General features: G+C 52.8%; 1 protein-coding gene across 1 annotated transcript in view; it reads left to right on the forward strand.

Annotated features, from left to right (window-relative positions):
- The first annotated feature begins 293 nt into the window (after nucleotides 1-293).
- Nucleotides 294-23943, forward strand: part of Aim1l (absent in melanoma 1-like) — a 26044-nt gene continuing 2394 nt past the window's right edge. Inside the window, exons 1-17 of the mRNA XM_013033567.1 lie at nucleotides 294-330; nucleotides 7225-9706; nucleotides 10396-10443; nucleotides 10531-10643; nucleotides 10784-10907; nucleotides 12580-12719; nucleotides 14498-14624; nucleotides 15115-15150; nucleotides 15491-15627; nucleotides 15785-15911; nucleotides 16097-16236; nucleotides 16344-16470; nucleotides 16785-16817; nucleotides 16939-17051; nucleotides 19756-19885; nucleotides 21680-21819; nucleotides 22408-22531. Coding sequence (XP_012889021.1) covers nucleotides 7280-9706; nucleotides 10396-10443; nucleotides 10531-10643; nucleotides 10784-10907; nucleotides 12580-12719; nucleotides 14498-14624; nucleotides 15115-15150; nucleotides 15491-15627; nucleotides 15785-15911; nucleotides 16097-16236; nucleotides 16344-16470; nucleotides 16785-16817; nucleotides 16939-17051; nucleotides 19756-19885; nucleotides 21680-21819; nucleotides 22408-22531 — 4086 coding nt within the window. The 5' untranslated portion in view covers nucleotides 294-330; nucleotides 7225-7279. The remainder of the gene's footprint in view (nucleotides 331-7224; nucleotides 9707-10395; nucleotides 10444-10530; nucleotides 10644-10783; nucleotides 10908-12579; nucleotides 12720-14497; nucleotides 14625-15114; nucleotides 15151-15490; nucleotides 15628-15784; nucleotides 15912-16096; nucleotides 16237-16343; nucleotides 16471-16784; nucleotides 16818-16938; nucleotides 17052-19755; nucleotides 19886-21679; nucleotides 21820-22407; nucleotides 22532-23943) is intronic.

Consider the following 23943-nt stretch of genomic DNA (forward strand, 5'->3'; position numbering starts at 1 on the left):
CACCCCAGGGCCAGCGCCCTCAGAGCCAGCCCGGACCCTACACACGTGTTCCTCTGCCAGGAGGGTCCGCTACCACCTCACTGTCACCCTGCAGGGGTGTGAGCAGCTGCCGGGGGAGGAGGGCCGAGAACCGGCCCAACCAGCTCCCCACCTCTGCAGCCCTGAGGAATCCAGGGGCTGGCAAGAGCCTCCCCAAGGGCCCCGCCCCATCCCGGGCTGCCCAGCCAACCCAGCCCGGGATCCCCGGCTGAGAGCCCCACGGTTTCAGGAGAGTGAGGCCCAGCGGCAGGAGCTCCAGGCAGGCTGGAGAGCTAAGGCCACCGGTAGTGGGTGAGTAGTGGTTAGCCCAGGGGCTGTGATGGTGGGAGGGGATCCTGGTGTGGTCACCCCCTCTCGGGTCTGTCCAGCCATTCATTTGGCACCTTGAGTGTAAGCTGGCTCTGCTACTCCTCCTGCTTCGCTTCCTCTTCCTTTCTCTATTCGAAAACCATCTCCTAGAACCCGCTGGTACCCTCCTCCCCTGCCTGCCCTAGCAGGAAAATCTCATCCCAGAATGGACAGATGGGGGACAGGGAGGTCACCTTTTCTTCAGCCACAACCCCCCACTCCCCAGATCTGTTTCAGCCTGGGAACAGGCACCTAGCCAAGGTGCTGGGTGTCCTGGGGCAAGTTGCTTAACTTCTCTGAGCCCTGAGTTGTTGAGTGGATTTGGTAGCTGGAGATGAGGAAGAAGGAGGTAGTTAAAAGAACATGCTTTGAACTCCAGAGAGTTGAGCTGCCAAAATAGCAGGGATGCTTATTAATTACACCTCCGTGGCAGCAGTAATTATCCTACCTGGCTCTGTGCTGGTGGCTACAGGAAGAGGTGCTAAGATTCCCAAGCCTGGTTGTTTTTGTTTGTTTGTTTGTTTTGGTCAGTCCTGGGACTTCAACTCAGGGCTGGGTGCTGTCCCTGAGCTTTTTTGCTCAAGGCTAACGCTCTTACACTGGACCCACAGCTCCACTTCCAGCTTTTTGGGATTAATTGGAGATAAGAGTCTTACAGACTTTCCTGGCCCTGACTGGCTTCGAACCATAGTCCTCACTCTCAGCCTCCTGCGTAGCTAGGATTACAGGTGTGAGCCACTGGTGTCTAGTTTAAGCCTATGTTGAAATGACTCTTCTACATCTGCTTAGAGGGCTCATGGGGAGATATGGATCCCTCAAACCTCAGTGAAGAGGGTTCACATGGGAGCACCCAAAATCCACGGGCCCCAGGTGGAGCGCTGAGGAGTTTCTAATGGTGTTGCCGATGGCTGTTCTCTGTGCTTTGTTTACTATACAGAATGTGATTGAATCCTCAAAATAGTCCCATCATCTGATTATAGAGGGGAAAACTAAAGTCCTGTCACCCAAGAGTCAACCATGAAAGAGTTAGAATTTGAACCCAGATTTCTACAACTCCAGAACCTGTTCTCTAACCCTCTTTTTGTCCTTTTCACAAGAACTCCTCTTTGGCCCTGTGCAGAGAGTGGGGCACTGCGGATGGTTGCTGCGTGGGGCCCGCAGGGCTTGGAACACTGTGGCATGGGGTTGGAGCACTGTTAACTGAGACGGGCAGGGATGCCCTGGCACTCTGGGCAAAAGTCAGTGTGCCTAGTCCTGTGCCAAGGAAGGGGGAGATACTGGGCCTAGACTGTCCCTAGACCTGCATGAGACAGGGGAGGTGCAGAGCAGGAGGGCTAGCCTTGGAGAGGGTGCAGGGAAAGAGCAGTAGTCTGAGCTAGAATGATACAGGGCACCCAATGCCACTCCTTGGCTATTTGTATGTGTAGGGGGAGGGGCTACTGGGGCTTGACCTCAGGGTCTGGGCACTGTCCCCTTTTTTTTATGGGTAACGGGACTTGAACTCTGGGCCTGGGAGCTGTCCCTCAGCTCAAGGTGAGCGCTCTACCTCTTGAGCCACAGTGCCACTTCAGGTTTTCTGGTGGTTTATTAGACTTCCTGCCCGGGCTGGCTTTGAACCCCAATCCTCAGATCTCAGCCTCCTGAGTAGCTGGGATTACAGGCGTGAGCCACCAGTGCCCAGCTCCCTGAGCTTCTTTTGCTCAAGGCTAGCATTCTACCACTTGAGCCACAAAGCCACTTCTAGCTTTTTCTGTTTATGTGGTACTGAGGAATCAAATTCAGGGCTACATGCATGCTAGGCAAAAACTCTACCACTAAGTCACATTCCCAGCCTTGTTTTTTGTTTTTGTTTTTTTGACTCAAGGCTAGTACCCTACCAGTTGAGCCACAGCTCTACTTCTGACTTTTTGCTGAATAGTTGGAGATAAGAGTTTCTTCAATGTATCTGCCTCAACTGGCTTTGAACCATGATCCTCAGATCTCAGCCTCTTAGGTACCTAGGATTATAGGTATGTGCCACTGACACCCAGCTTTCCTGCCTACTTTTTCCTGACTGCCTATGGTTGGGGTCTCTAGGCCAGAGTTGACAAGAAGGCGTGGAGCCCAGCTGGAGCTACACGGAGGGATGTGTAAGGCCTGTGTGCCTCCCTGTGCTCGTGTTGTCATAGGAATGAGAGCTCATGGTTGCACTGGGAATGTGTGCACACGTGTGCCTTTGGGTGTGTGTGTTTCTGTCTGTCTGTTGTATCTCTGTATGTTTGTCTCGGTGTCTGTGTGTGCTTCTGGCTGGGTTTGTCTGTGTGTTTTTGTGCTGGGTGACTGTGGGTCTGGGACTTGAGTGAGCCTGTGTAACGCAGCATGGACTTGCTAGCATGTAAGCTTGTGGACTGGTTTGGCCTAGTTTGGGGGTGACTCACAGGTAAACGGGGAGAATGCAGGACTTGTTGAGTTAGACAAGACTTTTCCCACACTTCCCCCCCCTTTCCCCGCCCCCCCAGCCCTGCCCTTCCATTCTCAGCCTCACACACCTTATTTAGAGGTCATAGGTCACCATGCCTGCAAATCCACTTCTGGTCTGGGGCCCAAGAGAAGGAAGGCTTGCTTCTACGTGGTGGGGATTGGCAGCTGGGTTACTGGGGTGTGTCTCCAAAGCAAGGGCAAAAGCAGGGAGCTTGTAGGCAGGCAGGGTTCAGCCTAGCTGGCAACACATTCTAGTAGTCGCAACTGTCCAGGGATGGGATGGGTGAACTGACAAGTGGTGACCTCCTTGTCCCTAGAAGTATGCAAGCAGAAGCGGTGAGCACACGCCTGTGGAATGAGTGACCGTCAGGGGTGTTGTCCCCAGATGGGCTGGGCTGGGCTGGGCTGAGCAGGGCATGGAATTGATTGCCAGGAGTTGAGCTGTTTCTTCGGAACTGATCACCCACAGCTTCCTTTGAGGCTGCTTTGCCTGGCTGCTTCTTTATCCTTCAACTCCTAGGATGCCTTCGATGGGAGACGGCTGGCTTGGGGTGAGTCTCACCAGGGCCCAGTACATTGCTTGGCACTGTGAGCTCTGGATGAGTGGGTGAATGAGCAGGTTAGAGTCCAGGCATTGCCGGTTACCATCAACACTGTCAGAAACGGGGAATCCCCAGGTAGCTATTGCTGTGATTACTCAGGACTGGAGAGGGGCCTCAGTGGGGAGGACAGGGAGGAGCAAAGCTCCAGGTAAGGGAGACGCACTGAGGATGACATGGAAGAAGGTGACTCCTTAGGGAGGACAGGTGGGGTCAGGGTCACAGTGAGGGGTGTCTGAGTACATCCATTCCCAGCAGGCCCTGTCCTGGGGGAACAGTAGACTCTCAGTCTCTCCTTTTCCATATACAGGCCGTCCATCTGAGGCCCTAACCCAGGTGTCTTCATAGTCCCCAGTGGTTGTGGAGTCCAGCCAGGCTTCTCAGGGCCTCAGTCCCTTTCATCTCTGCCCCTCATAAAACCTGAGTCACTGCTGAGGCCACAGGACAGGGCCAAAGTTCTGGGTTCCACCGGCTTTTCCGGGGGGCAGGAAGGCAGAGAGACGAGAGGTGAGTTGGAGCAATGGGTCCTTTTCTGCTCTAGGTATGGCCTCTGAGGGCGGCTTCATAGAAAGGAGCTGCAGGCCTGAAGCAGGCCAGCCCCTACACTGGCAAGGGACGAAGAGGACCCCTTCTGGGATCCAAGGGTCTGAAAACAGGCTTGCCATGGTTAGGATTGCCTGGAGATCAAAAGGTGAGGGTGGGGGGCACCTTTGTGCAGGAGTCTCCTTTAAGAGTAACCCCCAGAGGAGACACTCCGTCTACTAGATGAATCTATCAGGTAGTTTAGAATGCTGGTTAAGCACTTGGGGTTTAAGTCTTTTTTTTTTTTTTTTTTTTGTCAGTGGTGGGGCTTGAACTCAGGACTGGGCGCTGTCCCTGAGCTCTTTTGGTGAAGGCTAGTGCTCTAACATGGTTACTGTGTCTGAACAAATTTCCTCTCCTTTCTGAGCCTTTTCAAATCTCATTGGCAGAATAGGAACGTTTGCTTAGCAACAACTAGATTGTGTGTGTGTGCTTGTGCCTGTGCCTATGTGTGTGTGTGTGCGTGCGTGTGTGTGTGCGTGTGTGCGTGCGTGTGTGTGCGTGCGTGTGTGTGTGCGTGCGTGTGTGTGTGTGTGTGTGTGTGTGAGATGGTACTAGGACTTGAATATAGGGTCTTGAGCTCTCCCTTAACTTTTTTTTTTTCTTTAATGGTTGTAGGGCTTGAACTCAGGGCCTGGGCACTGTCCCTGAGCTTCTTTTGCTCAAGGCTAGACCCCTACCACTTGAGCCACAGCGCTACTTTTGGCTTTTTCTGTGCATGTGGTACTGAGGAATTGAATCCAGGGCTTCATTCATGCTAAGCAAGCACTCTACCACTAAGCCACATTCCCAGGCCATACTTCCAGTTTTAAGTGGTTAATTGTAGATAAGAGTCTCAAAGTGACTTTTCTGCTTAGGCTGGCTTCAAACTGTGATCCTAAGATCTCAGCCTCCTGAGTAGCTAGGATTACAGGCATGAGCCACTGCTACCCAGCTTCTCTTAGCTTTCCTTCCTTCCTTCCTTCCTCCTTCCCTCCCTCCCTCTTCCTCCCTCCCTCCCTCCCTCTCTCTCCCCCTCTCTTTCTCTTTCTTTCTTTCTCTCTTTCTCTTTCTTTCTCTCTTTCTTTCTCTTTCTTTCTTTCTTTCTTTCATCAAGGCTGGTACCCTACCACTGGAGTCACACCTCAACTTCTGGCATTTTTGGTGGTTAATTGGAGATAAAAGTTTCCTATAGAGCTGGGAATGTGGCTTAGTGGTAGAGTGCTTACCTAGCATGCATGAAGCTCTGGGTTTGATTCCTCAGCACCACATACACAGAAAAAGCCAGAAGTGACGCTGTGGCTCAAGTGGTAGAGCAAAAGGAGCACAGGGACAGTACCTAGGCCACGAGTCACTGAGTACAAGCTCCAGGACTGGCAAAAAAAAAAAAAAAGTTTCCTATAGTTTTCTGGCCAGGCTAGCTTTAAACTGGGATCCTCAGATCTCAGCCTCTTGAATAGCTAGGCATCAGTCGCTGGTGCCTGGCTAGCAACAGCAACAGCATATTTATGAAGTCTCAGGAATCATGGGATTCTTCTAAGAGTTCAACAGAACAGTGAATTAAAGCACTTAGCAAGGTGTTGTAAGAGCTCAGCATTGGCCTCTTGCTTCCATAGTTACTATTTAAAACACAGAATTTCAACAGAGTTCCTTGAGTGTGTGGAAGGCTGGTTAGGTAGGAGTTGTTTGTTTCCCCCACTTAGTATAAGAGGTTATAGACACCCAAGAGGTCAGAAAAGAAATAAGACAGGGCCACACCCCTGGAGGAAAGAAGGGAAGAAATGCTGGGCCAAAGAGGATCATGGGAGCAACAAGATGTGGCCTGAACCCCCACCTAACTTGGAGGAGATGAGATGTCCATGTCTGGATTCAGAAGATGGAACTCCATGTAATCCTACCTACTCAGGAAGCTGAGATGTGGGGATCGCAGTTCAAAACTAACCCAGGCAGGAAAGTCCATGAGACTTTTATCTCCAATTAAGCAGCAAAAGCTGGAGGTGGAGTAGTGGTTCAAGCGGTAGAGCACCAGCCTTGAGTGAAAAGTGAAGGGACAGCACCCGTGACTGTGTTCAAGTCTCAGGACCTGCCAACAACACACAGACGATGCAGGGTTAAACCTCAGCATGGCAACCTAGTGGCTGCATCACCCTGAACCAGCCATTCCCCTTCCCTGAAGCTCAATTTCTTCCTCTGTTCAATGCATGGGAAGTAATGATTTTGGAGGAAAGTTAAGCAGAAGTGCATCATAAGGCCCACCGTGCTGTGTCCAGGGTTCCAATGAGACCCACAGAGGCACATGAGCATACCCTCTGCTCTGGCATTGTCACCAGCTCCTCCTGCATGTGCAGATGTGTACATACCTCCTCGCATCTGCTCACAAATCCCTAAGGTGACCTGGGAAGTTCACCTGACTTGTTTTGTTTAGCTGGAGTCTCACTTCCTTTTTTTTAACCATAGCTGGCCTTCAACCACAATTGTCTCTTCCTTCCTTCCTTCCTTCCTTTCTTTCTTTCTTTCTTTCTTTCTTTCTTTCTTTCTTTCTTTCTTTCTTTCTTTCTTTCTTTCTTTCTTTCTTTCTTTCTTTTTTCTTTCTTTCTGTCATAGGGCTTGAGCTCTGGGCCCGGGCACTGTCCCTCAGCTCTTCATCTCAAGGCTAGTGCTCTACCACTTGAGCCACAGTGCCACTTCTGGCTTTTTCTGTTTATGTGGGGCTGAGGAGTCGAACTCAGGGCCTCATGCATGCGAGGCAAGCACTCTACCACCGAGCCACTTTTTCAGCCTATAATTGTCTGTTTCTTTGTCTCCTGTACAAGGTACTTAGTTTTCAAGCTTTTGGCTCCTAGAGCACTGGACCCAGGACACATGGGTGGGGGCCCAGAGCCTTCCAAAGCCAGTGAACCAATATAACTTTCTTAGTACTCTCACCATTTCTGTCCTTCCAGCGTCCAACCTCAGCTCCACTCTTTCAAGGACTCGAGGGAGTCACCTTGCGGGTGGGAGAGGAGTGGGCAAGGGGCTCTGATTGAAATCAGAGTTTTGAATCTCAAGTCCATGTTGCAGGTCAGGACATAAAAGCCTGCAGGTCAAGCAATTTGTCCGAGCTTCCCCTGCCCAGCTGTGGCAGGGCGCTTGATCTCTCTGAGCCTTGATTTTTCTGAGCCTTGATCTCTCTGAGCCTTTATCACCTCACCCTCTGATGCTCTCTTCTCCCCTCCAGGGAGTTGGATCACAGTGAGACAAGGACCCTACAGGGCAGGTTGTCGGGGCCCAATATGGAGGAAACAGCTGGGCCCCCTGCCCGGGCTGAGGCCCGAGTGGTCAGTGCCACATTGACTTGGCGGCAGCGGCCTCCAGCCCAGGAAGAGACCAGACATCGTTTTCACAAGGTGTCCCTGGTGTCAGGCTCCCAGACAGATGCTTCCCAGGAGGTGTTAGAACACAGCTTCCGGCGAGAAGAGATCAATGGCTTTGCTACTCAAGAGGAAGAGACAATGAATTACCAGGGCCCTCGGGACGAGGCTGGCTCCTTGCACTTCCAGAGTCACGGGCCTATCTTTTCCAAGAAGTACACACTGCCCCCCAAGGACAAAAGGCCAGTGGGGAGGTTGAAGGAAGCCAGGGACTGGAGCAATAGCAGCCTCCAGGCTCCCAGGAATGAGTCAGTAGGCCCAGGAGCCATGGCTAGGACGGAGCTGTTGGTGCCTCTTCCTGGGCCCCGGGAGCCCAGCCCTCACCCAGGCGTAGGAATCACAAGTGGGAGCCCCCGAAACCACGAGGAATGGCGAGTGACACGCACAGTGCGGACCACCACCATCATAGGAGGTCATGTGGATCATCGCAGCTCTGTGACCGTGGGGCCCACGCTGCCCGGTGAGGCCCTGTCAAGAGGCCGCAATGTGACCCGCACGGTTCGGGCAGTGGTGGTGAGCCCTGGAACGGAGGGCTCACCCAGCCGCCGCCAGGCCCTGGAGCTGCTCAGCAGCCTTGTGCCTGCTGAGCGCAACCCCCCTGCCAGCCGCATCCCCAGGCCCACCAGTGGAGCACCACGGAGCTCCGCCCTGGGTGGCACTGTGGGCACAGGCCTGGGGCAGCTGCCTGAGGCCAGGACAGCAGAGCCAAAGGACAGTTCAACCCTGACCCCTGCCAGTATCCCAGGGGGTGCTCACCCATCTCCAAACCAGGACATCCCTTCAGTGGGCCCAGCCCATGACAATGACCTGGATGCCAGGGTCAATGAGCCCCCAAGGAGACAGGGAGCCTTCAACCCCACCTTGCCTTCTCTCCAGACCCAAACATCAGCACCCTCTCCACCCAGACCCAAGACTCATGCGCCCTCCTTGGACCTGGCCCATCCCCCAGAGCAGCCTGTGCTACCCACCCACCCCAGGACCCAGCCCACCCCCCATGCCCTGCCTGAGGTAAAAAGAGACAGATTGAGCAATAGCCCTGCTGCCCCCACCCTGCCCAGGGTGAGCCAGGTACTTACAGAGTCTGTACAAGCTCCTGCGCCATCTTCTCTAAAGAAAAACACTGTGCCTAGCCCAGGAGCCCTTTCTGTTCCCAGCTCCTCCATGAGCAAATCTGTTCAGGACTCGGAACATGGGCCTGTTGCTGGCCTTCCTCAGAAAGAGGCACTTCAGGGCCCTGTTCCTGCTGCACCGCTCCTTACCCAGAAAGAGGCTTTGCAGGGCCCTGATGCTCCTGCTGCCCCGTGCTCCAAGCCAGCTGAGGTCATCCAGGTCCCTGAAGACAGCCCTGTCCCTTCCCTTCCCCAGGAAGAGACTGGGCAAAGCCCAGCTGTCCCTGTTCCCCTGTCCCCCAAACAGAATGAAGCTGTCCAGGGTTCTGAAGGGAGCCCTTCCTCTTCTTCCGCCCCAGAAGAGGGGGTCCAGAGCCATGCCGTTCCATTCACCCCATCTTCCTCCATGGAGGAGGTGTTCCCTAGCCCAGATGGCCTGCCTGTCCCAGCACCAATGGGAGCAGAGGTCAGCCTGGAGTCGCAGATTGTCCCCAGCCCAAGTGAAGATCAGGTGCTCCCAGAGCCATCGAGGGAGGAGGATGAGGTGGCCCTGGCTGCTGACCTGGAGATTTTTCTGGATACCCTGAGGAGCATGGAGCCCCCTGAGATCCTCCGCACGCACCGGCTGCCCCGACCCCCCCGCTCCTCCTACCTGGCCATGTACGCTACATTGCCTGCCATCGAAGAGGACCAGCCTGGGCCGTGGGTACTGGGACCAGGTCCCCAGGAGGTGCCCTTGCTGGAAGAGGAGGAGGAGGAGGAAGAGGAGCCAGAAAACCCCTACCTGAGTGATGATGAGAAACTCCAGCGTAGGCAGGAGAAAGCAGATCCCAGCGCTTCCAAGGACCCCCGTCCTGCCAAACCTGCCCAGATCTCTTGCTCACCTCTGGACATGATGAAAAAACATGTAGCCGGCACCAAAGGCCCCCAAGCAGAGCCAGGGCTGGAACTACAAGCCAACAACCGTCCTTCCTCCCGTCTGGGAGGCAGCCTTCTCTTTGGCAATATGATGTCAGCCACCAAGGAGGCCCCTACCCTTGAGCCACTGGGTGCCAAATTATCTGCTATGCCACCTCCTGGGGCACCGGGGCTTAGGAAGGGGCCAGGACACTTGTCCCTGCTTTGTAGCAGAAGGCCACCACCAGAGAAGCCAGCCCAGACCCAGCCCCCAGAGCGATGGGTGAGTGAAGACTTAAGCAAGGGGGAATGCTTGGTTTTGCTAGGTTCCAAGGTAGGATGGTGACAGAATGATTCTGTCAGTCCAAGTCTCTGGAGGTAGGAGGTTTGGGTCTGAGGTCTAGCTCGGGTGCAGTCCCTATCTTCCTGCGTCTGTTTCCCCATTTGTACTGCAGGAGGTTTTCAATGAGTATTTCAAAGGGCTTGGTGGCTCCCATATCCTAGAAGCTGGGGAAAGGGACTCACAAGGGTCTAGCTCCTAGGACAAGATGGTAAGGCCCTGGGGGAGGGGGGGGCTGAAACAAGGGCAGCATCTGTCCTTTAAGAGCTGACTCCTAGCTGGGCACCGGTGATTCACACCTGTAATCCTAGCTACTCAGGAGGCTGAGATCTGAGGATTGAGGTTCAAAGCCAGCCTGGGCAAGAAAGTCTGTGAGACTCTTATTTCCCATGAATCACCGGAAAGCTGGAAGTGCTGCTGTGACTCAAGTGGTAGAGCATTAGCCTTGAGCTGCAGAGCTCAGGGACAGTGCCCAGGCCCTGAGTTCAAGCCCCATGACTGACAAAAAAAGAGCTAGCTATTGGGGATGAAGACCACTAGGAGGGATGGGAGGTCCTTGCATTGGCAGGAGTGGAGAGGCAGTGAGGAGGTGACCCCCATAAGACTCCTAATCATCACCCTCTCTGTTCTAGAGCCCAGCCTTGAAGATCCAGGGCAAGCTGAACACCAGGCCCGGAAAGGTAGGAACATGAGGGCAAGTGGTAGGAATTCCGGGGGAGGGGAGATTCTGGGGACAGGGGGTGAGGATATCTGTTGTACTTTCTCAGCTGATCCTCTTCTCCGAGCCTGGGTGCCAGGGCCACAGCAGGGAGATCTGGGGAGACACGGCTGATGCCTCAGCCTGGGCCCACATTGCTTCCATAAGGGTGGTTCGAGGCTGGTGAGTGGGGAGTGCCCCGTGTGTGTGTGTGTGTAACCCTGGGGGTACAGAGGGCAGTGAGTGTGGTGCAAACCATATTAGCTACCTGGAGACCATGGGTACAGCCTCCTCATATGACCCGGCGGTCTCCGTGCTCCCAGCTGGATGCTGTACGAACAACCAGAGTTCCGGGGCCGGAAGCTGGTCCTGCCTGAAGGTGATGTGGAGCTCAGAGCCCCAGTCTGGGCCAGCCAAGGCATCGGCTCCCTGAGGCGGATCGTCCAGGTGAGTGGCTGTGGTGGGAGCAGATGTTACCCCATCTGCCCTGAGACTTGGGCCCTAGGAGGGGAACAACCTTACATCCCTCTAGTGAGAAGCTCATGGGCTCAGGCGGGGCAGAAGGTGGTTATTATGGACTGGCATTGTAGACAGGGAGGGTCACACAGCACCCAGCTGCCATGGAGCTACTTCATGCACTTGTTCATAGACAGCTACTCAAGTCTACTTGGCCCTGCGGGACACAGCGCCAGCTGAGCTCTGAGAGCTGGCTCAACCCAGGAGAGCAGACTGAGAATCTATGAGCCTCTCTCTGGCTGCCTGGGGAAGGGAAACCAAGAAGGTGGGTGTCCCAGGCCAGTGACACCTCTAATTCTTAAGTTTATGTTACATTTTCTTATGTAGAAAGTGAAAAACAACAGCATTATTTTTTGTTTGTTTGCCAGTCCTGGGGCTTGAACTCAGGGCCTGAGCACTGTCCCTGAGCTTCTTCTGCTCAAGGCTAGCACTCTACCACTTGAGCCACAGCCACTTCTGGCTTTTTCTTTTTTTTTGGGGGGGGTCCAGTCGTGGGGCCTGAACTCTGGGCCTGGGCGCTGTCCCTCAGCTCTTCAGCTCAAGGCTAGCGCTCTACCACTTGAGCCACAGTGCCACTTCCAGCTTTTTTCTTTTTGTTTATGTGGTGCTGAGGAATGGAACCCAGGGCCTCATGCATGCGAGGCAAGCACTCTACCACTGAGCGGCTTCCCAGCCCTTGTTGGTATTTTCAATGAGAGGATGTGTAACTGAGTCTGAGGCTGTTGCAATCTCCCTGCTAAGACGGTGAGGCTCAGGTAGGATGAGGGCTCAGGAGGAGGGGAGGGCCATTTGCAAAGGCTCTCCAGAAACCACACAAATGTTTGTGGACAGTTTATTAGGGTGAAACAGTAAGTTCATCCTCATATAAGGTGATGATGTACAAGAGAAAAACAAGACCTCTGAGGTTAGACAGTTCTAGAATCATTTGATTCAGTCAGCACTGAGTGGGCACCTACTATTGCCAGTCATGTAGGAGGTGCTGGGTTGCAACACTGAACAAAAACTCCATTGCTTTATTTTTGGCTCTGCTACTTAGAACCTGTGTGACTCTCTGAGCCAAAACTTCCACATTTGTAAATGTACTGCTAACACCCACTGGGATAGCCCATGACCTTAGAACTCAGTAGATGCTTCATAATCATTTGACGAACAAGTGAGTGAATGAAATAGTCCTAATGAGGAAGAAACACCCAGAATGCAGAAACTTCATGAATCAGTCGAAGGCAGTCTAGAGCCTGGGGTGTGGCTAACATCCACGAGGCCCTGGGCTCCATCCACACAGCACTAAAGCAAATAAACAGAAAAATCCCCAAATGCCATTCTGAACAGAGGCGGTCCTTGTACATATGGCCGTCGGTCTTCCCACCCCTCCACCGGGCAGGAAGCCAGGCCACACATAGGCAAGGGAAGGGCATGATGCTTTGCCAGGTACTCCTTTGAACGTGTGGTCTCAGGTCTCGCAGGTCTAGTAGGGACTGTGAAGCGCTTTGAAAACCCCCAGCCACCCTCCTGGGTCTCTGTGGAGACAACTGGAAAGCCCTGGCTGGGGCAGGGTAGTCACCAAGAAGTCCTGGTTTACAGGTCCCTGCTTCTCCTCTTGCAGGACTACTGCACCCCAGAGATCAGCTTGTTCTCTGAGGTGGGCCTCACTGGGGAGCAAGTGAAATTCACAGAAGCCTTGAAGGATTCACAGAGCCTGGAGAACCCCCTGAAGGTGACCTCTGCCATTGTCTCCGCTGGACTGTGAGTCTAGGCTATTCTGGAAGTCTTTCACTTAACATTCATTGTACTGGGAGACAAAGAAGTAACAGGACCTGGTTCCTGACCTCGCACGTGCTCAGTCTGCCTGGAGTAGGGTGGTGGTTCCTGCCTGTAGTCCCAACACGCTGGAGGCTGAGGCAGGAAGATCTCAAGTTTGAGTCCATTGAGGCCACCGTAGGCTACATAGCACTCTGGGCTATGTAGCAAGACCCTATCTCAAAACAAAAACAATAACAAAACAAAAGTGAACAAGCAAGTGAACAGATAATTACAACCTGAGTTCTGGGATAGGAGAGGGCAGGACTGTGGAACACAGAAAAGCACCAGAAGAAGGTATGGAGCAGGAAGGGTGGTCAAAGAGGCCTTCCTGGAGGAAGAGATACCTCAGCTGCAATGAGTTGTCTGAGGGTATAAGCTCCATAGCAGGGCACTGGTGGCTCACACTTGTATTCAAAGTACTCAAGAGGCTGAGACTTGGAGAAGCACAGTTTGGAGCTAGCCCAGTGTTGGAGGAGAGGCATGGCTCAACTTGTAGGCTTTCAGCCATGGCCAAGAAAACTGAGTGACAGCATGAAGGCCTGAGTTCAAGCTATGGTCTTGGCACCAAGACAGAAGGAAAGAAATTTAAGGTCTATGAGGACAGGAATTTATGTTTTGTTCAGTACCATATCCCTGATGTCCAGAGCAGTCTGGCCCAAAGGAGATGCTCCTAAATATTTGTTTATTGATTATGAGGAAAAGAGTGTATCCAGCAAAGGTAACTGCATATGCAAAGGCCCATGAGAGATGTAATCTTCAGAAGTTCAGTCTGGAAGTTGGTGATGTTGTTCGGGGGTGGGGGTATATACTTAGCAGATATAAGGTCCTTGACTTAGTCCCTAGCACCACAAATAAAAAGTCTAGCTTTGCTAACATAAGCAGCAAGTAAGTAGCTATGAGTCCAAGAGGAAGGGAGATCCTGGGCCTCTGTGTAGCCATTCTTCATTGTGAGGTTAAGAGGCAACTAGATTGTGTGTGTGTGTGTGTGTGTGTGTGTATTGGTAATGAGGCTTGAAGTCAGGGCCTGGGCATTGTGAATTAACTTTTTCTTTTCTTTCCTCTTCCTCCTCCTCCTTTTCCTTCTCCTCCTGTTCCTCCTCCTCCTCCTGCTGTTCCTCCTCCTCTTCTTTCTGGGTCCTGGTCTTGAACTCAGGGCCTGAGCACTGTCTCTGAGCTTCTTTTGCTCAAGGCTAGCATTCTACCACTTGAGCTACAGCGCCACTTCCAGCTTTTTCTGTTTATGTGGTACTGAGGAATCAAACCCAGGGCTTCATGCATGCTAGGCAAGCACTCTACCACTGAGCCACTTTCCCAGCCCATGACTTAGCTTTTCTGCTTAAGGCTAGTACTTGAGCACTTGAGCCATACCTCCACCTCAGGCCTTTTGCTGGCTAATTAGAGGGAAGAGTCTCACAGACTTTCCTGCCTAGGCTGACTTAGAAATTTGATCCTCAGCTCTCAGCTTCCTGAGTAGCTAGGATTACAGGCGTGAGCCACCGGTGCCTGGTCCAACAGGGGGTTTGTAAGTGGTTATGTGTATGGGGAAGAACTCTCCAGCAGCTGTGTGAAACTGGAGGAAAGGAATGGCTACTATGAGAGGACATAGGGCTGAAATATCCTCTTGAGTGTCTTTGGGCAAGTTCTCTCCCAAACCTCCCGGGATCCTCCTCTACTGTTCTACCTTGGAGTCTAAGGTACAGTGGCCTTTCTACTTCCCCTAGGTGGCTGCTATACCCTAAACCATTCTTTGAAGATGCTCCCTACATCCTGGAGCCTGGAGAGTACCCCACCTTGGAAGCCTGGGGCACATCGGACTCCAGGGTGGGCTCCCTAAAGCCTATGAAATTGGTAAGGAGTAGGACATACCTACAGGCCTCTCTGCCCTGAGTCCCAGGGGACGTGGCCCTACATATGTATGCAGGAGAGGAAAAATAAGTGTAGAACGGAATGCTTTGGTATCCCCTGGGAACTTCTACTGGGAATGGGGCTGGAGGAGAGGGAGGATATAGGTCACCCATTTTTAGTGGTCTCATGGTCAAGAAGTTCTATCTGTCTTCCTCACCTCTGGACTGGTGTCTCAAAAATCTCTCCTTGGGCTGGGAAGGTGGCTCAGTGGTAAGCGCTCTTCTTGCATGCATGAGGCCCTGGGTTCGATTCCTCAGCACCACATAAGCAGAAAAAAAAAGCCGGAAGTGGTGCTATGGCTCAAGTGGTAGCACGCTAGCCTTGAGCTGAAGAGCTGAGGGATAGGGTCCAGGCCCAGAGTTCAGGCCCCACGACTGGACCAAAAAATAAAAAAAATAAAAATAAAAAAAATTAAAAAATCTCTCTTCTGCAGGGTTGTCCAAGTGTGGAGAAGCCTGGGGAGCCCAAGGTAAGGGCCTGGGCTTCAGGATCGGAGAGTGTCTTTGTGTGTTGTGGTGGTTGGGGTGGCGGTATGGTACCCTGGGGTGGAAGGCAAGGAGCAGGCAGGAGGAGGGGCCCAGAAGCTGGGTCTAGGAGGGTAGACCTAAAAGCCTTACTAGAAAATAGCTTTTGGTGTGTAAGAACCAGGCCAGAAGTGGTGACAGGAATTAGGCACAGGGAGGGAGCTCTGTGAGAGGGTGGGGATTCTTGGGGGAGCTCCTGGCTCATGCTGGGTAGACTGACTTTTGGGCTGGTTAGGTGTTTTTGAGTCCAGATGACACCCCATCGATCTGATATCTTTTCCCCAGGCTGTGGTGTATGAAGCCCCAGGTTTTCAGGGCCGGAGCTGGGAAGTAAGCAGAGACATCTACAACCTTCAACAGCCAGAGGACAGCCAGAGCCCCAATCTGGCCTCTGTGGGGTCCCTACGAATTCTTGGGGGCTGGTGAGGACTTAGCATGATTCCTTTTACCTCATTGTCCCTGCTGCTTTACCCTTAGGGTGGAGAGTAAGCTAGACTGTCTGGGGTCAGAGCAGTTGTTTTAACCATAGGCTTCCTGTGACTTCATCTGTCTGTCTGTCCATCCTCCCTTTGCCTCCAGCTGGGTGGGGTACGAGAAGGAGGGCTTCCGGGGCCACCAGTACCTGCTGGAGGAGGGTGAATATGCCGACTGGTCACAGTGGGGTGGCTATGATGAGCTGCTGACCTCCCTGCGGGTCATCCGGACGGTAAGCAAGGGCAGATGGACTGACTGCCTCTGGACCTCCCCAGTCTGTGGGAAGAATGTGTACCCCTTTTCTAGTTCTCCCAGGAAGTGCTTGCTCTCTGAGGGCTGGTCTCTCCCCCTCCCCGGTGGGTTCTCTGGAATCTGGATATTCCTGGTGGTTTCCATCTAACTGTCCCTGGGGCCCAGGACTTCGGGGACCCGGCCGTGGTGCTGTTTGAGGCCATGGACTTCGAGGGGCGCGGCGTGGAGGTGAGCTCCTCACTGCCCGACGTGGAGCTCGTAGGGCACGGGCCACGCACACAGGCCATCCACGTGCTCAGCGGCGTGTGAGTGACGGGGCTGGGGCACTGCGTGGGCCTGGCAGGAGTTGGGTCGGTGCCGGGACCGGCCCTGGCTCCGCCCCCGCCAACCCGAGTCCCCGCCCTTCCTGCAGGTGGGTGGCCTACGAGCAGGTGGGCTTCTCCGGGGAGCAGTACGTGCTGGAGAAGGGCGTGTACCGCAACTGTGATGACTGGGGCTCGGGCAACAGCGCCCTCGCCTCGCTGCAGCCAGTCTTGCAGGTGCACACAGGCTTGTGGGCGGAGTCGGGTGGGAGGGCGGGGCGGGCCGGCACGCAGGACTCATTGGACGAGGCTGTCGAGGGCGGGGCCGCAAGAGGGGCGGGTCTCACTGAGGAGGGACAGTATTTCGCGGAGGGGGCGTAGCAGACGGGCCACGAGCTCGTGGGGGCGGGGCTCTTGGAAGGGGCGGGCCCATAGGGGGCGTGGCTAGCATCTGCCTGCACAATCCGAGAACTGTGTGGTTTTGAAACCTTATCGATGAATCGCGTCATCCTGACCCTCCTTGAGTCTTGAACCGGGTCCTTTCTCTTCAGGTTGGGGAGCATGACCTGCACTTTGTCTCAAAGGTAAGGAAGCGATCCCACAAGGGGCTGGTGGCGCCCACATCCTCTTCCCTCATTTAAAAGCTCCTCCTCCCTCCTCCATTCCCTCTGCCCTGTCCCATGACCCCCCCTTCCCTCCCGCCAGATTCAACTTTTCTCCGGGCCCGACTTCTTGGGCGATCACATCTCCTTCGAGGATGACCAGGCTTCTCTGCCTCCCTCCTTCCAACCCCAGTCCTGTCGTGTGCATGGTGCCAGGTGAGGAGAGGAGGTGGGGCTCAGGGTGTGCTTGGGGGTGAGGGTGGAGGTGGGGGGCACCTTGTGGATGCTTGAGAGTGTTCTGTCCCTAGTCATTCCATTTTATTTAACTTTATTTTTTCCATATGTTCACATAATGTACTTCGATAAAATTTACACCCTCCAGTCCTTTCCTGTGTGTAGCTGAAGACCGAACTCAGAGCTTTGCATTCAAGTGCTGAGCCTGCATGAGCTAAATCCCAGCCTCCCACTCTAGTAGTCTGTACCCCCATTCCCCTACTTTTTAAACAACTTTTGTGTGTTTATATGTGTGCCTACCCTGAGGCTTGATCTCAGAGCCTGGGTGCTGTTCCTGAGCTTTATTGCTCAAGGTTAGCACTCTACCACTTAAGCCACAGCCCCACTTCCAATTTTTTGACAGTTAATTGGAGACAAAAGTCTCCTACACTTTCTTGCTCAGGCTGGCTTTGAGCTGTGATGCTCAGATTTCAGCCTCCTGAGTAGGAAGGATTACAGGCATGACCTACCAGCTCCCAATCTTGTTGCTGTTTTCTTTTTCTTTTCTTTCTTTTTTTTTTTTTGCTGATCCTGGGACTTGAACTCAGGGCCTGGGTGCTGTTCCTGAGCCTCTTTGTGCTCTAGCTAGTGTTCTACCACTTAAGCCACAGAACCATTTCCAGCTCTTTCTGATTGGAGATAAGATTCTCATGGAGGGGCTGGGAAGGTGGCTCAGTGGTAGAGCGCTTACCTTGCATGCCTGAGGCTCTGGGTTCGATTCCTCAGCACCACATAAGCAAAAAGAAAAAAGCCGGAAGTGGCGCTGTGGCTCAAGGGCTAGAGAGCTAGCCTTGAGCTGAAGAGCTGAGGGACAGCGCCCAGGCCCAGAGTTCAGGCCCCACAACCGGACCCAAAAAAAAAAAAGATTATCATGGACTTTTCTGCCTGGGCTGGGTTCAAACTGTGATCCTTCAATCTCAGCTTCCTGAGTAGTTAGGATTGCAAGCATACATGAGCCTCCAACACCTAGCTTTTATTTTTCCTTTTGTATTGGGGAGGGAACACATGTCATTGCACTTGCTAGTCAAGCACATTGTCGCTGAGCTACATCCCAGCCTGTTACTGTTCTTTTTTTTTTGGTCAGTCTTGGGGCCTGAACTCTGGGCCTGGGCGCTGTCCCTCAGCTCTTCAGCTCAAGGCTAGTGCTCTCCCACTTGAGCCACAGCACCACCTCCGGCTTTTTCTGCTTATGTGGTGCTGAGGAATTGAACCCAGGGCCTCATGCATGCAAGGCAAGCACTCACTGAGCCACCTTCCCAGCCCTGTTCTTTCATATGCTCAAATGATCCACCTTTGGCTTAATGGGAACACCCTCAGGTTGTTATGGGGTCCTTTTGATCTGACCCCAAAAGTTTTGGGAATTTCCTTGTTTTTCTACCCATGGACCACTTTGTATATTTCTTGCCCCAATGAGCCACTTCCTAAGGAACTCTGGTTCCTCCCAGTGGAAGTAGTATGTGAAGATAAAAGTCTGTATGCAGCCGGGCACCGGTGACTCATGCCTGTAATCCTAGATACTCAGGAGGCTGAGATCTGAGGATCACGGTTCAAAGCCAGCCCGGGCAGGAAAGCCTGTGAGACTCTTATCTCCAATAGACCACTAGAAAACCGAAGTGGCGCTGTGGCTCAAGCAATAGAGTGCTTGCCTTGAGCTGAAGAGCGCAGGGACAGTGCCCAAGCCCAGAGTTCAAGCCCCACAATCCCCCCCCCCAAAAAAAAGTCTGTATGCTAGTTATAATAGCAGTATTTGTATGAACAATAGAAACCATTGAAAGCTCTTTGAGGTTTCTTTGTGGTTCTTTCTGTCTTTAAGGTATTCACTTACATCTCATTACATATACATTATTCATATGTATATATGGGGCTGGGATGGTGGCTCAGTGGTAGAGTGCTTGCCTTGCATGCATGAGGCTCTGGGTTCTATTCCTTAGCACCACATAAGCAGAAAAATCCAGAAGTGGTGCTGTGGCTCAAGTGTTAGAGCGCTAGCCTTGAGTTGAAGAGTTCAGGGACAGCTCCCAGGCCCAGAGCTCAGGCCCCATGACCGACCCCCCCCAAAAAAAAAGTAGTATGTACAGACATTTGAAATCATCTTCATTTTTGAATGGCTATCACCAACTTAGAATACAATTAGATTGATTGATTAATTTCTTTTTTTTTGCTAGTCCTAGAGCTTGAACTCAGGGCTTGGGCACTGTTCCTGAGCCTCCTTGTGCTCAAGGCTAGCACTCTACCACTTGAACCACAGCACCACTTCTGGCTTTTTCTGTTTATGTGCTACTGAGGATGGGCAATCTTTATTTTTATGAATTAGTTGTACAAAGGGGTTTCAATTTCAGAAGTCAGATTATGAGTCCAATGCATCTTGGTCAGTGTCACCCCTTCCAGTGTTCTCCCCCATCTTTCCCCAGCCCATCCTTGCCCTCCAGGTCAATTTATGACCTGGTTTTTGAAGGATGTCTTTGAGATAGACTCCTAGCTATGCTGAGTAGCTACGCAGTGTGTTGCTTCATATTGCTGAATTCTCCTACTGGAGCAATAGGATTTCTTCCCTGCTGCTGCTCATTCTGGGCCTCCCCTCCTGGCTGTCAGGGTGTGCAGCATGCTAGGGTGACTGCCCACCTTCCTCCACTCTTCCCCTCTGAAGCTGGATCCTGTTTGATGAGCCGAATTTCGAGGGAGAACAGCACATTGTCTCTGAGGGCGAGTTCCCCACTCTCACTGCCATGGGCTGCCTGGCCTCCACAGCTCTGGGCTCTCTCCGGAAAGTCCCTTTGGTGAGTCCCCCAATTCAGTGCAATCCCAGATCCTGCTGGGGGAGTCCTGGGCACAAAGTCTTGTCTTCCCTAAGGGGCCTGGCAGGGGCTAAACACAGTCTTTCTCAGATTCCCCGGATGTCCTGGACTTTGTGGCGTACTGGACAGTTCAGCTTTTAGGTTTATGGAGGATCCGCTGAGATAGATCTGGGGACACAGCTCTGCCATCAAGAAACCCAGGGTCCGCACAGACCTCAAGGTTACAGTGCAGACTGGGGTGTGCAGATGAGAGGTACTATGGGGACAGGGCAAGCTGACACTCAGTGTGTGCTCACCACCAAGAATACCTAGGGGATGTTGTGTGCAAGAAGAGGCATCAGGATCTACTAGGAAGATGGCCCCCAGCAGGTGTGGATTGGGAGGGAACGGCAAGGCAGGTGGCGGGAAGGCTGCCTCAGTGATGGAGAAGGAGCAGTGAAGTCTGGGACCAGGAAAGAGTTAGACAAAAGTGACCCCAGCCCTACTGGAGGACTGGGTAACTAAGGAGGGATCAGCAGTAGAACAGCTGATGTTGGGTTAAGCACAGAGAAAGCAAGCATAGGCCCCCCCAAGTACCAAGGCCTCACACTCTTACCACACCCCTGCAAATGTGCTACCATGGCTAGATGTGGAAACTGAGGCACATAGCTGCTCCCCCTCCCCCCACTCCATAACTTGCTCCAAGTTATATCACTGGAAACAGTTAGAACTGGCTCTGCAGTCTGTGTCCCTTACTGCCACGGGCTGGGTTCTAAGGACAGACAGATGAAGGTCTGAAACTTAAGGACAGACAGATGAGGGTCTGAAGCTCAGCTTTGGGGCTTTGAATAAACAGGTTCATCTTCTCTGTCCATTTCCCCTTTGTTGAAAGGGGGTCATAGCAGGGCACTGGTGGCTCACAACTGTAATCCTAGCTACTTAGGAGGCTGAGATCTGGGGAATCACAGTTTGAATCCAGCCCAGATAAGAAAGTCCCTGAGACTTTTGCCTCCAATTAACCATCTGAAAACTGGAAGTGGAGCTGTGACTAACCTGGAGCAAAAAGAGCTCAGGGACAGTGCCTAGGCCCTGAGTTCAAGTCCCTTGACTGCCACCAACAGCAACAACAACCAAAAAAAGATGGAGGGAGAGGGGGAGTCATGATAGCATCCACCTTACAGAGTTGTTGACTTATAATGAGGGCAGGTAGAGCACTTGGCCCAGGATCTGACATGCAGTGAGCCCGGGAAATGAGCATCACTGCTGTTATCTGTGTTATTATACATTGTGAGGATGGAAGGGGGGGGGAATATAGAAAGAACTGTAAGTTTCTGGCCTGGTCGTTCATATTTATTTTTGTTTTTATGCCTGTACTGGGGCTTGAACTCTGGTCCTGAGTGCTATCCCTTAGCTTTTCACTCAAAGCTGTCACTCTAGCACTTGAACCACAACACTACTTCCAGCTTTTTGCTGGGTAATTGGCGATGAGTCTCCACAGACTTTCTTGCCTGGGCTGGCTTTGAACGCTGATCCTCAAGATTTCAGCCTCCTGAGTAAGTAGGGTTACAGGTGTAAGCCACGGGCCATTAATGCTTGGAAATGCCATTTACCAGAGAAGATGTTTGTGGGAAAGTTGGGGCCCAGTCTGTCCCCAGCTTGGACTGGATAGAGAATCTGGGGATGGTGCACTGGCAGTGAACAGTCTCAGGAGCCATGTAGGTCCTCAGGACGCACGTGGGAGTCCATGTGTTGGGCCTGGGGCTCTCCTGGCCTCACCCCTCCTCTACCCTGCCCTAGCACTTTTCAGAGCCTGCCATTTTCCTGTATGGCCTGGAGTGCTTTGAAGGGAAGGAGATCGAGCTCCGAGGGGAAGTGCGGAGTCTGCAGGCCGAGGGCTTCAACAACCACGTGCTGTCCGTGCGGATCAAGGGGGGCGTGTGAGTGGGGCTGCGGGGGTGGGGGTAGGAGCATGAGGGAGGCAGGGGCTGCTGGTGGGGAGAGAGGGGTACATGCAGACTGGGCAGAGTCTCTTCCTCTTGGGGCCTGGACTTCAGCCCCATGGGTTTCTGAGTCCCCACTTTGCCCTGCAAACCCCATATCTATTTTCCAGCCTCCTCCTCGCCTCCCACCCCACTCCAACCCTGGGATCCTGGGCCCAGCATGAGAGAGAGGAGGTGGAGATTATTTTTTTGGGGGGAGCAGGGGGGGACAGTCGTGGGGCTTGAACTCTGGGCCTGGGCGCTGTCCCTGAGCTCTTCAGCTCAAGGCTAGCACTCTACCACTTGAGCCACAGCGCCACTTCCAGTTTTCTGATGGTTCATTGGAGATAAGAATCTCACGAACTTTCCTGCCTGGGCTGGCTTTGAATCGTGATTCTCAGATCTCAGCCTCCTGAGTAGCTAGGATTACAGGCGTGAGCCCCCGGGCCCGCCCGGCTGAGAACATTATTCTGACATTTGTGTCTCCTTCTCTTCTGTCTGTCTGTCTGTCTTCTTCTCTGTGTCCTTGGCACCTGCCAAGTGCAGCTGGGTACTGTGTGAGCACAGTGACTTCCGGGGCCGCCAGTGGCTGGTGGGCAGCTGTGAGATCACCAACTGGCTGACGTACAGTGGCACACAAAGGGTGGGCTCCCTCTACCCCATCAAGCAGGTGGGTGGCACATCGGGGTGGCCGTGCCTGGCTGCGCCTGTCCCTGGGTGTGAATGTCTGGGAGGGAGTGTTTGGGTGCTTTTGCCACAAAAGTGGGGTTCATTGTCTAATCAGGCCTGACCCTGCCTAGCTTGTAAGACCAGACAAGACTCAGTGCAATCAGTGATATGGCTATACACAGTTTTCTCTAAATCAACTTGCTCTGTGTGTGTGTGTGTGTGTGTGTGTGTACGCACGCGCGCGCGTGTGCATGCCAGCCTTGAGATTTGAACTCAGGGTCTTGAGGCTTGAACTCAGGGTCTGAGCATTGTTCCTGAGCTTATTTGTTCAAGACTAATGCTCTACCACTTGAGCCACAGCTCTACTTCCAGCTTTTGGATGGTTAATTAGAGATAAGAGTCTCTTGAATTTGTCTGCCTGGACTAGCTTTGAACCTCGATCTTCAGATCTTAGCCTCCAACTAGTAAAGATTATAGGTGTGAGGCACCAGTGCCTGGCTTTACTTCGTACTTTTTGCTTATGTGGTGCTGAGGAATCGAACCCAGGGCCTTGAGCATGCAAGGCAAGCGCTCTACCACTGAGCCACCTTCCCAGCCCAGGAATAATATCCTTTAACCCATGGGTTTGTTACCTATGTATGTAGGTTTTTCCACACAGGACTGAGAATTTTCTCCCATGTTTGGTAGGAAGCATAGCTGACTTTTCTGGGCTCTGTACATGAAAGCTTGCAAGAACATCCAGGCTTGGCCATGCGTGGGTCTAGTTACCACACGCATGCGATTTTGGGGTGGCAAAGCTGTGGGATCTGTGTATGTGTACCTGCACATGGGTGTGCCCATCTGTGGGTATGCATTGTCTTTGTGAGTGCTTGTACACACGTCGGGGCCCCTGTTGAGTGGGGGTTTGTGTGTGAGGCTGTTTGTACAGTCCCCATTCACAGACTCTTATATAGCTGGAAGGAACCCTGGAGATTAGCTCCAACCCTCACATTTTACAAATGGGGAAATAGAGGCCCAGACAAGTGGACAAGGATTTGCTCTGCAATCTTGGGCAAGTATTGTCCCTCCACAGACCTCCATTTCCTGATCTTTAAAATGGGGAGAACATATAGATTCATGGGTTTATCTGAGGCCTGGAGACCTGGAATGTGGGGGAACCTTTGGACCAGGGCTTGAATGGGAAGCACTCAGCCCATATTAGCTGTGATTTTCTTTTATATGGTCCTGAGGCTTCTTTTACTCAAGGCTAGCACTCTACACTTGAGCCACAGCACCACTTCTGGCTTGTTCTAAGTAGTTTATTGGGGATAAGAATCTCATGGACTGGGGCTGGGAAGGTGGCTCAGTGGTAGAGCACTTGCCTTGCATGCATGAGGCCCTGGGTTCAATTCCCCAGCACCACATAAGCAAAAA

The sequence above is a fragment of the Dipodomys ordii genome, unplaced genomic scaffold, assembly GCF_000151885.1.
Source record: "Dipodomys ordii isolate 6190 unplaced genomic scaffold, Dord_2.0 Scaffold6, whole genome shotgun sequence".
Lineage (NCBI taxonomy): Eukaryota > Metazoa > Chordata > Mammalia > Rodentia > Heteromyidae > Dipodomys > Dipodomys ordii.